The sequence below is a fragment of the Hirundo rustica genome, chromosome 18, assembly GCF_015227805.2.
Source record: "Hirundo rustica isolate bHirRus1 chromosome 18, bHirRus1.pri.v3, whole genome shotgun sequence".
Lineage (NCBI taxonomy): Eukaryota > Metazoa > Chordata > Aves > Passeriformes > Hirundinidae > Hirundo > Hirundo rustica.
The window spans coordinates 8,468,289-8,481,511 of NC_053467.1; the positions used below are offsets into that span (position 1 = coordinate 8,468,289).

Below are 13,223 nucleotides of genomic sequence, written 5' to 3' on the forward strand. Positions count from 1 at the left end.
TCTGATTATGTCGTAAGAGACAAAAGAAGTAAGATTGCTCCAAATGCCCTGACAGCAGATTGGTCTTTGAGCTACAGATCACAAGAGAGAACTGAAAAAGTCTTACCAGGTATGAGCTTTCGGCAAATTGTTAGTGCTGGCATCGATCTGGTGTATTGTGAAGAGTCGTGGGCCTGCAGCACCTGAAAATCCAGAGGAGATCTCAACTACTGTTGTGGAATAACATGAAATGTCTTTGTTGCACTGCAACAACGAGAGAGCAACTAAAATACAAAGAGAAGCTCTGCACCAAGAAAGATGAAAACATGAACGGGCAGGAAAAACTGCAAAGTCCCAGTGGCTTTGGGACAGACTCCTCCTTGCCCACCCAGACAGCCCTGCAGTTATTTAAACCATGGAGAGGTAAGGGGAAAAGCACTGATAAGGGAGAATAAATCACCTTTTTCACACAGTGTACTGCATAATTCTAACAGCTTTTTAATTATCTTCTCTCACCCCTCCTATACAACAAAACTTATATATCTGTACCTGTCCTTGTTTTATAACAGTGGCCAATTCCACTGAAATCCCAGAGAGTCAATGTCAATTCCTTATAATTTTATTAAATTAATCTGACTACTAGAAATCCCCTTAATGTCTCTGCCAAAGGAAAAAGTCTACAGCACAGCCATCCTTTAGACTTGCACTGAAGATGCCACAGAGGACAGGAGAGGTTACAAATGTCCCAACCTGAGCCAAACTGGAATCCTGATCCGAGCAGCCATTGAAAATACAATTCAGAGGGTCAGTGTTTCTCACGGGGACTCTGCTGTTAAATAAGAGTCTGAGCTTGAGCTGTGTTAGTGCATTTTAGTCTAAAAGAACCCCCAGAGCTGTGCAACTGATGAGGGCTTGTAAAAGCTCAGAATTAAAACCCTGGCTTCTGGAACCCCTCTAAGATCTGAGCTGATGAGGAGCTCCTGCCAGAGAAGGAAGTGCAGAACCGAAACAAAAGAGCCATTTGCACCTGCACGAGAAAGAACCAAACACACACAAAAGAACGACTCCTGACTGTAATCAGAGCGTTCAAACAGCTCTTCAGAAGTCACACTGCAGCCTCATTTCCAGCTGCACCCGCGGTGTTACCTTGCAGTGCCTTGAAGCCCTGCAGAGGCACCCGGGAGGAGCCGGTCACAAACTGCAGCAGCCGCGCCCTCCTCTCCTCGTCGAAGAGCTCCACAGCTTTCCAGAACCATTTCACGATGTTGCTGTCTGGGGTACAGTGTTTTAACCTGGTATTTGCCTTCCAGTCGTTAACATCGATTTTTCCCAGTCCACAAATGATGAGCTGTAAGTTTAAAATACATTTATTACATTATTTCATCATTGATCACTATAAAAATGGGTTTGGAGCAAGACATAATTATGAAGAAATGATTGTAAAAAAATGGAAAGATTTCATACCAAAAGCAAATTGTAACTTTTCCCTCATCTTAAGCAATGCAAAAATATATCTTTCTTGGTTTTTTAATTTTACCTCTGTACACAAGAGGCGAATTTGTACCAATTTTTCAAATGGTCTCAATTCATATTAAAAAGAACCCAAACAACCTTCCCAAGCTTAGACAAAAGGGCCTTGACCTGTCAGATAAACAGACGCACAGATTCTACCCCTGTGTGACAGTGCAGGAGTAATTCACACTTGACCTCAGGAGGTCAAACTCTCTCAGGAGCATGGCCCAGGGTGCAGTTTGGCCAGTCCAGCTCCGGACCCCAAAAGGAATCTTGCTCCTGTGATACAAAAGACAGAGCAGCCCTTCCTGACTCTGAGCCCTCAGTGCTCCTGAAGGCAGCTCCACAATGGATCGGGTTAAGCTCAGCGCGGATGTGATCATAATTCTGAAGACATTTTCATGACTAAGAACACTGGACCTTCCCCTTTCTTATTCCACAGCTGCAGAATGGTTCTGCGTTAGCAGCACAGCTGCCTCACTGCTGGGAGTGAGAATATTCAGGATAAAGGAGGAGCAATCACCCACGTTCCAGCTCAGGGATCAGAAGCACACGTGAATGATTTACCTGTGGCCATTTTACACGGCAAACCCCTCAGCTCCACAGACTGCAATTACATTTCAGTGTAAAGCTCGGGATCTATGGATTTGCCTTCAGAGGATATTGTTTGGATGCTGATCCTGACATTCTGCAGCACACTCATTTATGACAGCACCTTTCCTTCTGCTGGATTTACGGGGCCAATGCCTGGCAAAACTGAGCTCTGCCGAACCCCAGGTCCCTGCCACCAGTCAGGGCAGTGCACCAAGGGCTGGGAGGGAGTGACAGGCTGTTCTTCTGGAAGAAGAATGGAATTTCACATGAGGAAACTGCCCTGTGGGAACTCTGCACCAGGACTCTGCTGCAGCAGTGACACAGCCCGACGTTGCTGCAGGTCCTCAGAAGGTTTGAGCTACAGCGGAGGGGCTGCGGCCACTCGTGCAGCTGCTGTGAGCTGCCATCCCCAGGAACACTCCCACAGCTCCCAGGGGAAGCACACACAGCCACGGTGCCCCTGAGCTGCCCAGCCCTTGCCCTGCCCCAATCCCAGGTCAGAGCACGCCGGGATTGCCGGGACACGGCTCCCAGAGCCTCGTCACACTCCACGACACAACACAACACTGACCTCTAACTCCTTCTCATCAAATGTCTTCAGCAGATGTTGTGGGATTACTTCATTAAACCCCTTCTGGAGCGCCAGGAACTGAGCTTCAATTCCTCGTAAAAACCGCCAGTTCACATAAAGCCTGCGAGCAAGTGCAAATTGGGTTTGTGGAAGATGTATTCAAATACAATAAACCTGCAAATTTATCCAGCCCCAAAACACAGCCCCACGGACAGGGTTACACCAGAGCACTGCCCAACCCTGCAGCAAAACCCAACAGCACGACACTGACAACCAACAAGTAACAGTTCCTCCCACCTTGGGAAAGAGAAGAAATACCCTGGAAAAAGCTGCTGATGTACCTGACATATTCCTTTTTGTTCTCCTCTGTCACGGGGATGCTTTTGCCATTGGGTTTCAGCTCGTGCTGAATGATCTCCCCGTAGGCGTTGTGCTCCACACAGAACGTGTGGTCCAGGACCCCGGTGATGTCGTTCTCACTGGTGCAAAGAAAGCAGCAAATGACTGAGGGAAAACATATTCTGTAAATATATTCAATCTGACAGAAGCACAGTTTCATTTCTCAGTGGCATTTCAAAGCCCTGCCTGGAAGCAGAAGGTGAACATACAGTTTTACGATGTTACATTTTAAAACCCTTATCGAGGTTTCAATGTTATATTTAAAGAACCTGTTACAGTTAATAAGAGGTAAAATGAATAAACTAATATGAACTCCACACACCTCCCCCTCCCCCCCCCCCAAATTTGAGTAGTTTGAGCATTTTTAGCCATAAAGAAGCTGAATTGTGCAAGAAAGGTATTTTTTAAATCTGCCTGAGCAGGAGATAAAATACACCTTATTTCCAGGATTTAGGATCATTATCCAATAACAGAGACAGCATTCTAACATCCTGAGGTACCCTACAGAGTACATACAGTATCCAGACTAAGCTGTTATGAAGATCAGGGTCAACCAATTCCATGTCATCCAAAGTAATTGGCTTCCCAAGCAACTGCTTGTAGAAAGGCAACGTGAAGCCGCCGTCGATGTAGTGCCCGTGGAACACAGCCATCCCCATGATCCGGCCCACAAAGTGGAAATAGGACAAGTGTTCCTGGAACAGAGCACAGACAAGGCCATTCAGCCAAGGAATACCCCCACTGCTGAGCATGAAACAAAATTTCAACACCCAGAAAAGAAGAAAACTCCAAGCTCAAACCCTCTGCAGAGGTTTGGTTTTGTGTTCATGCACGGCACGCTGAGCATTTCACTTCCAGTCCAGGAGTCTTACAAGTAACAATCAAAATAAAACTAATTTCTCCCTAAGGAATCATTAATACACATCTGACAGAAAATTAAGAACACATTTAAGACGTTTCTTTGATCAAAGAACAAAAAAGAAACTATCACCTAATTGTGCAAATTCAGTGTCCAGCAGTACCAATTGTAAGAATTTGGCTCCTGAGTGTTGAACCCTCCCCAGGTTTGATTTCTGTTCAGAGAACACTGATTTACAGCACGTGGCACCAGCCCTACCGGATTGACGGCGGAGTCGGGGTTGATTTGCAGGGTGTAGATATCATCTCGGGAATACTGGAAGAGCCCATAGTATGGATTCAACATCTCATGGGACAACAGGTACAGCCACTCCCTAGAAAAGAAAATAATTTATTGGTACTCTACAGACAAATGCATTCCTACGCTGAGAATCTTTTCAAAATAGTCAGATTTTTTAAATGTTACACATAAACGCAAAGGAAGTTATCTCTGAACATGCTGAGATATGGCTAAAATCGGAATTATTTTTACTGGCTCAGTAACCACACAATACCTGATGGATTTCCAGCTTTCCAAGATTTTTCTTCGGGTTACTTATTTCTAAGAAAGTTTCTGACTGTGATTCTCCTACATCCACTACACACTAAGACAAGCTGTTATGTATTCACTCGAACACAAAGATGTCGGAAGCAAAGCTTTGGACATAAAACATCTTTAAGGCAATGGATATATTTAGTTCAAGTTCTAATTATGTGTTCACAAATCAGTAAATAATGGTCTGAGAACTGGGCATGATAACCTCAGACTTCTGACAGGCTGAAGTTGCCCACCAAATGCTGGGTTTTAATATTTTGCTTCAAACAGCAGCGACAGTTTGTAATAAAGTGTATTTTTTGGTTAAAATTGTGCCATAAAGCCAAGTACTTAGTGGTATATATTCTCAGATTCCATATATATATATATATATTCTCATATTCCATATATTCCCAAACTTCACTAACCAAATAAAAAAATGTCAATTTCAATAGATATCAAAACCTCTCACATATGACAGATGTTTGACAGGATGTGTAACTTGCATTTTATTTCTCATAAATGAGGTGGGTTTTTTGATGCCGTTTTTCTTTTAAAATACTACCTAAAGCCAGATATTCTTCTGACATTTAATCTGTCACAGAAATAAATATAAATAAGAATAATGTAAAAGAAGCAGGGCTGACACTGGGCTGGTTCAGGATTCCGAGCACAGGGAAGAGACAAAGGAGCCACTGTTCACCTGGCAACACCTCCATAATCAAGGCCTTCCTCCCCACGAAATTTTATCATTAATCGTTTCCACAGGTCCTTTGGCCTCATCTTCATGACTTGCCTGTAGGATTCCTGTAAACACACAACACTTCCTTTTATTAACTGTTGTTTACAGAGTAAAAGCTGCTGCTGTGTACTGGAAGTGAAGGGAGCCTCAGACTCCCAGCCCAAAGGGAACACTCTTATTAAAGGGGGTATCATTTTTCCAGATCTTCATCAGTTTCTCAAATCACATATTGTTTCTTCATTTTCTCCAAACGTGATAACACTTGTCAAATAAAATGATGAGGAGATGAGAAGAACCACCTCCCATTAAATTTCCAGGGTTGAACAGTGATCAGAACATTCCCTCTCATTCTCACATGACTTATAAAAAAAATTGTGTCAGTAAACTCCTTTTGTTTTCCATAAGAGCTCCTGGTTTTTGCAGGCTGAGAAGCCAACAGTGGAGCTCGTGCTCTGGGTAAAATACATGTGCCAGCCTTCAAGAAACACCTTAAGAATGGAATCAGCAATGCCATCCCAGTAAATCCACAGGATTATTCCTCTGTCAGTATGAGTTCACCAAGGAAACAAAAAAGCAAACTGAAAGGAAGAACAGATGCTAAGGAATTCGAGAAAAAAGAGAAGTCTGGGTTTTCTTTATGGCCAGTATCAGCCCCAAGCTTTGTCTCTACAGGACAGAAGAGGCAGGTGGGTGTGTGGGGACCCAACACACCGGACTGAACAAGAACACAGTAATGCTGTAGCCTTCCCTCCCTTCCTCTTTCAGCTGCTTACAAACTGATCTGACTCTCCAAAGGGAAGACCAACATGAATCTTTCCTGGCTGGGAAAAACTGTGACAACACAGTGGGATGATCAAATGGGTGGGGTAAAAATGCAACAGGGACGGGTGGGATGGGTGAAAGTCCTCAAAAGGACAAACTGTTCTTCAGAAAAGACCAATGAATTTTAACTGTGTTTAGTCAAGTCAACAGAACGATTCTGCTGAATCATGTCCCAAAACAGAATGCAGAGACCCCACTGTGGGCATCTCTGGCCATTCAGAAGCTCAGTTTGTAAAACTGGTCTGATTCTGGAGAGAGAATTCAGACTGATGGTAAGACATCCAAACTCTGAAGAGGAATCATATTCTGTAGTAGTTTTACTTAAGTTACACTGTATCAAAGATCACTAGTAATAGTTTAGAGTTTCATTTGTAATATCTAAAACAGTTATCAGTTCTCAAATACAAGGAAGAAGTGAGACAGGATCTTCAGATACATGAAGTGCTCAAACTCCTCCCCCAGTCCCTGAGAGAGGCTGCACATCTCCAGCCACAGAGAAAGCTTTCCTTGATTTAGCTCATCTCTACAGGGTAAATACATCTACATCAACTACATGACTGTCTCAGTATCCCTCTGGAATGCTTCTTCACCACGGTAAAACCCCAGTTTTAACTGCAGCCTTCGAGGTTCCATCTAACTGAACAACTCCTTTACGCAGCTATGAACAACCCCCGGTTAAGAAATGGGTCAAAACGTCGAGTTACCTCAAAAATCTCCTCCCTGGACACCTCGATCCGACAGTGGCCAGCCTGAGGCTGCTGCTGGGACAGCTCCTGCCGCAGGATCTTGAGCTTCTGCACCAGGTCCCGTTTGTAGCGCGGCACCGTCAGGCACTCGGCCTCGTCGGGGAGCTGGCACAGGGACACCACCTGCTGCTGCTGCTGGTGCTGCTGGTCCTTCAGCTGGTTCTGCCGGCTGCAAACACACACAGCATCCTCAGAGACCCAGCCATCCATCCATCCATCCATCCCCAGCTCTCTTCTCAAACGTCCAGGCTTTGTACCTGACCTGCTTCCAATTCACCGCGATTATTGCTGTGATTACGCTGAAAACGGCTGGGGCCGGTAAAGAACAGACTCAGAGCGATTTTATCCTGACTAAAGACATATGGGTCTGTCTTTCTTGGCAACTATCAGTTGTTTTTGGGGCTTGTTATTTCTATTAGCGCTCCTCTACAAAGTATGCAAAAGGTTACAGCACACACAATAAGGTATTATCCAGACAATTTTACTGCTAAGCTGCTGACACTGAATTTCTCAGAGACCATTTCCACGTTTCCTTTGCGTGTTTTCCCTTCCTCCATCTTAAAATTCGGGGATCTGCCAAACGGCTCTGCCTCTAATCTACAGTCAATAGCATAGTCTGTTTTAAATGGCTTGTCTGGAAAAGAGTAAGCTTACAAAAAGCTGTTTGTACTGGCAGCTTGGCAAGGACCTTGTCCCTTGTACCTGGCCTAGTCTGGACCACAGGAATGTGGGAGTTCACATGGAACTAATTGCTACAGATAAACAAGTATTTTTACTAGCAACTCGAAGAGATTTGGTAAATTTGACTTCTTACTAGGAAAAGTAAATGGATCACGTTGCAGAGATGTTCCCTCTGGGTCGTTCCTTGTGCACGGTGAGTGGATATTTTTATAGCTTTTTAGTATGGTATTCCCAAGCAACACAGGATAAAAACTGTATTTTTAAAGCCTAAGAATATCATCTCTCTGTGGAACACATGAGGATACCCTACATTTACTGCATAAATAAGAAACATTACAATTCAGAATGTTTTCCAGTGGAATGCTCTTTTTTTTTTAAAATATCAAAGACCAAAGAATAGTAGATGGAACCAAACACTGTTTTAATGTATTTTATCATTTCAGCCTATTGTCTGTTTTGAGACAAGACCCAGTAGAAAACTCTCCTGGCCAACCAAAATTCACCCCCAGACTTTTCCACAGGGACACCCAGAAAAATACAAATCATTGTAATCATTCAGACACACACTGGCTGTGGTGCCACAATGTGGCTCTATGTCATTTGTGCCAGGTGCATGGCAATTTTCACTTGTGATTAGTTTCAAATATTAATCTCATTTAAACTGTATTTACTTGATAAACAAATTAAAGCAAAATCCTTATTCTAGCTTCTGAAATTTCTAATTCCATACGGAAGACTAAGTGAAAATATTCCTTGTATACCAGAGAAGGCCATATTTATACACTAAAGTGAGCACCCCTCCACACCGCCTTTAAGGGTAAAAAGTCACAGTTCCCCCAAGCACAAAGCTAAACAGGATTATACTTAAAGGAAATGTAATCTCTGAAATGAGCATGAACTTAGCATCAAGTGAAACTATTACTTTTCTCCTCCCAATGCTTCCCAAAATAAGGAAGTACTAGGAGGAGAAAAATAAAATGCCATCTTCCCAATTAGACTAAAAATAATCAGTGCAGTATTAGCTGAACATTCGGCAGTGCTTAAAGTCATTAAATCTCATTTCTCAGTTTGCTTTCACAGCTGAGTGAAATGCTTGATTCCATACAGTGCTTTAAGGATACAAAGAAATACTTTTCAGGTGCCACAACTTATCAAAATTATCTCAAACTCTTGGTCGATGTCTTAGAACAGAACTGGGTAACAAGTCTGATTATTTTCATAACTTACAATGTTATAACTGGAAGAACAAATGGCTTTACTCAGCTCAACAGAAAAGGAGGTATCACTGAGAGTAAACTCTTTCTCGTGCCTTTGAACCTAAAACTCTATCACAACCCATCCCACACAAAGTCTAAACTTATTTCTTCGATAATTCACAAAATGACAGGCCTAAGGCAAACTACCTTTTTTGTTTGTTTTTTTAAAGAACAAATAAGGAGGTGGGCTCAAGGCAGGGGAAACTTTCACACATCCTGTTTGGTGTAATAAAGGAATAAACACCAGAAATGATTTATCAGGCAGCAGGCTTTGCTGATGACACTGTTGGGTGAGTTTCTGAAATCCTTTCCTAATGAAAGACAGATGGACAAATGAAAAACTTCAGCACACGGTAGGAGAACCCAAAGTTGAAATAAACGCTAAATGGTTCTGTGATTCTGGAAATTAAAAGTCAAATTGGATTTTCCAGCTAACAAAGGTAGCTCTGTTATCTGTCCTCCACAATCCATGTAGAACTGGCTACTGTGCCCCTTCTGCCATTTCAAAATAAACCCACCTGAGAGGGGCAGTTTGTCAAATACAGCCCAGTTCACTGAGTTTTCTACAGGTTCAGAATTGCACTGCTGTAGCTAAGAGGGTCTGAAGTTTTTCTTGAAGTAAAAATCGGAATTGATTGAAGGAACTTTTCTGTGTTTCAAACATGAACGTGCTTGCTCACTGCTGATTTTTTTCAAGATTATTTTATGTTCAAACCACCAGTTTCAATTCAGCTAAAAAGAGTAGCGATTTATTTCGAACTAAAAAAAAAAAAAAGCACCCGAAGTGTCTGAATGATTGCAGCTTACTAAAGTCCGATAACATACACATATAAACCCAAAGATTTCTCTAAACAAAATACATATTTTCAGTATTTAGGCTCCTCTCCCTCTTGAGGTGTGAAGTTCAAGCGTATATTGGGTAGAAGAGGCTAGACAGCTTTTGTGTAATGCACAAAAGACATGCTGACTCCTGGATATGACTTCCCACTCCTCAGCTTTGTCTTTTCGATGCTTGTTCCCATTATTCTGTCCTTCAGCTTTTCTCCCCAATGATTCACTTCCTTCCAGGACTATTCCTCCTCCTGACTTTCCATCTGACCAACTCTTCATTGTTTCTTCCACTTAACACCTACTCAATACTTTACAGGTGTTTCCCAAGAGTATTAAAAGGTGTTAGCAAGAGAAACAATAGACTCAAACTCCCAAGGACCGCGGACAAGCAGTCTGAGAGAAAAAAAAAATGAGAGAGAAAAAAAGAGGTATTTGTTTGCTTTTTGGTTTCCATTTTTAGTAGAAAATCCCCAGTGTGTAATGAGTGCCTAGGGAATAAAACACGAGCCAGAATTCTTTTGAGTTTCCCCTTCTCTTTTTAAATCCGTGAGATAAAATTATGATATCAAAACATGAAGCCAGAAAAAACGCGGTTCCTATTTTATCCTTTTTATAAAGAATCTGCGTTAAATTATTGGGGCCTTATTTTGAGATCCTATCAACCAGTCCTTCTCTAGAACGGAAGGCAGGAGCTGAGTTACTTCTCCTTTACCCCAGGAGAACAGTTGGGCTTGTGCACCCTTCCCTAACTCATCAGTATTTCACACCACTGGCTCACATGCAACTTCTTACTTTAAAGCAAGTTCGGAAGAACTGAAAACAGAACGAACTATAAAGAAAACAAAGCGTCTCTCTTGCCGTTAGGGAAAAAAAAAATAAATAAAAATCTATGGGCCAATCTTTCCCAGCAGACAGCACTTTGCATCACAACAGCCACATTCCTGCCTAAGTGCTCCTGCAGACTTTTTTTCAAGAGCAACCAAACTCATCTTTGCCGTGAAACAGAGCAAGCTGCCGGTGTGTGAAAGAACGACTCTTTCAAGCCTCCTGGATGGGCAGAGAGCATCCTGCCCCAAAGGCAGCAGCCCTGGGAGCCGCTGCTTCCCTCCAGACTCACTTCAGCACCAGGTGCAGGTTTGCGGAGAGCCGCGGGTCCGTGAACTGCGTCGTCCTGTTGTTATGGTCAACAAAATAAACCCTGCCCGTGGCTGTATTTCGGATCTCCCATCCAGGGGGCAGTGGACCAAGCTCTTCACAATTGATGTTGCTAAGATCCCTGTGAAAACAAATATAAAATGAAAAATACCTCAGCAATCGGCCTCCGAGCCAAACAAGCGTAAATGTAACAGGACAATTCCATGAAGTCTGAGAAAATGTATTGTTTCAGAAACTCGATCTGTTCAGCTGGAATCTCTGCTCCCAAGGTACAAGCCCACCACGGCAAAAACACACACCCCAGAACACATGCCGTGGGGGGAAAAAGTTCTTATCAAATAACCCTCATTTTTACAAACTAACTTCAGCTGTTAAATTAATAAAGGCTTCAAACAAAAATACAGACCGTTGCCATATTTGTCAAAATCGAATTGCAGTTCTGCACCAATTCTGACAGAAAACATTTTTTAAAACAACATTAGTCACGTAAGAAGCTGTGAATCACACTTTAGAAACTCATACAAAACAAAACTGTATTTCTGAAGAGTTATACTTTCCATGAAGAATTACACATGGGATGTTTTGCCCCAGAACCCCATGAGCTTGTGGGAAGCAAACAGCTCTCTAACAAACTCTTTCAAATGAAGGATTAGATGAACAATGACTCAGCTCTGCCCTGAGCAATGCACAGGTGGCTCAGTAGGTCTCAAGAAAAATTCTGCCGAAATTAGGAAGATGTAAATTTGTCCCAGAGCCCAACTGAAAACAAATGCTGGTCTCCAAAAATGTGCACTGCTTACTGGTGGATGCAATTCACACCTCAGACTCCTCACACCGTCCTGTGCAGCTCTTCCCAGAGGTGTTCAGCTCTCCCAAAATCATGGGAGCTGAGGGAGGAAAGAGCCAAGGGACAGAATGCAGCCTGCAGGGATTCCAAGGATTTGAGCCACTAATGGGATCATGAAGCTCTGGGACTGAGCTTCTGCTGCTATTCCCCGTGAACACATTGCTGCTGTACTGCTGGGATTACGTTTGCTGGCTACACGACTGTGGCTATTAGCCTCAAAATACAATATTCCTTTGAAATGACATAAATTCTATCCTCATGCAAACAATTCTTGTTCTCAGAGACGCTCCTGCTGTTTGTGCTGCCACACCTCAGGGCGGTGCTGACTTAAGTGCACACAGAGCTATCACACCCCAAACTTAAGGATTAGATCTTAATTTTTTTTTTTTTTTTTTTAGAGCCTGGCTTTATATAATACACAAGTCACTGACTTCCTACACAACTACAGCCTCAGCTCTGCAGACAGCACTTCAAAGCAAAGGTATGATCTTCTAACACAAAAACAGTAACAAAAGAATAACTCAAAGAACAATGAAGTGTGGTCTTGAGGCATTTTATCCTTCCTGGGACAACCATTTCCACGAGAAGGAACACGGGAACACCAGCAGCAACTGATGGAGTTCCTCTGGTTCTCACAAATGCCAGCACAGGCTGCCAATTTCAAACCACACACACAAATCTCACGCCACCATTCGTGGACTTTAGGAGGGAAGTGTTTACAGCTGGATTTATCATCACTTACAACAGGATTTCTTGGTTATTTGAAGAACAATCAGAAGCTACCAGTAATTTCCAACATCATCCTTTCCCTTCAAACACATCAGCAATGATCACATGTACACTCATGAACAGCATGCACAGGTATATTGTGTTGTCTTGGGTTGTGTGAATAGCAAAAAAGGTGTATTCTATTTAATCTGTTAAAAGCTGTTGGGGAGATGTTTTTTGCTGATCTCTTGTAACTCCAGGGGGAGGGGGCAGATGCCTTCTGATAATGGCCCAGGAGTTAAAACCAGGTAGGGCAGTGTTTCTTCTTTCTTTCACCACCCCTTCATCCTCCAGGGGACATCTTCTGATAATGGGCCGTTAGGGCACACCAGTGACATGACACATTCCATCATCCCATTGGGAGATGCTCCACCCAGTGGGGAGGAGACAACTGTTCCCAGCTAGATAAAAACTGGGACTGAAGGACACAAGGGATCCTGTTTTTCCACTGGATTCCCAGAGGAAGACCGGACCCATCTCATCACCACTGGACTTTCTACAGGACCATCTCTACTCCACAGAACCACATCTGCTACTCCAGGAGGACTTATTTGGACTGCTTCCAACACCGTGACAGACAGGGAGCACTGCTAGGTCATGTCCCTGACTCTGTCAGGGCTTTTCCAGGATTGTTGTTTGCTTGCTTGCTTGGTTTTTTTTTTACTACTACATTTGTATTTTCTTTTTTTTTTTTAATACTCCCAGTAAAGAACTGTTACTCCTATTCCCATATCTTTGCCTGAAAGCCCCTAATTGCAGAATTAGAATAATTTGGAGGGAAGGATGTTTACATTCTCCATTCCAAGGGAAGCTCTAGCTTTCCCTGGAACACAACTGTCTTTCAAAACCAAGACATGTAAATAAGGACACTGAATTTAAAATACTTAG

The 13,223-nt window shown here is 42.9% G+C and overlaps 1 protein-coding gene across 1 annotated transcript in view; it reads right to left on the reverse strand.

Annotated features, from left to right (window-relative positions):
- The window catches only part of SMURF2 (SMAD specific E3 ubiquitin protein ligase 2), a 60,376-nt gene that overhangs the window by 3,836 nt on the left and 43,317 nt on the right, over positions 1–13,223 (reverse strand). The window contains exons 10-18 of the mRNA XM_040081392.1: positions 10,683–10,841; positions 6,756–6,966; positions 5,191–5,294; positions 4,173–4,287; positions 3,572–3,750; positions 2,998–3,135; positions 2,657–2,777; positions 1,126–1,327; positions 107–182 (exon numbers count right to left, since the gene is read on the reverse strand). Coding sequence (XP_039937326.1) covers positions 107–182; positions 1,126–1,327; positions 2,657–2,777; positions 2,998–3,135; positions 3,572–3,750; positions 4,173–4,287; positions 5,191–5,294; positions 6,756–6,966; positions 10,683–10,841 — 1,305 coding nt within the window. The remainder of the gene's footprint in view (positions 1–106; positions 183–1,125; positions 1,328–2,656; positions 2,778–2,997; positions 3,136–3,571; positions 3,751–4,172; positions 4,288–5,190; positions 5,295–6,755; positions 6,967–10,682; positions 10,842–13,223) is intronic.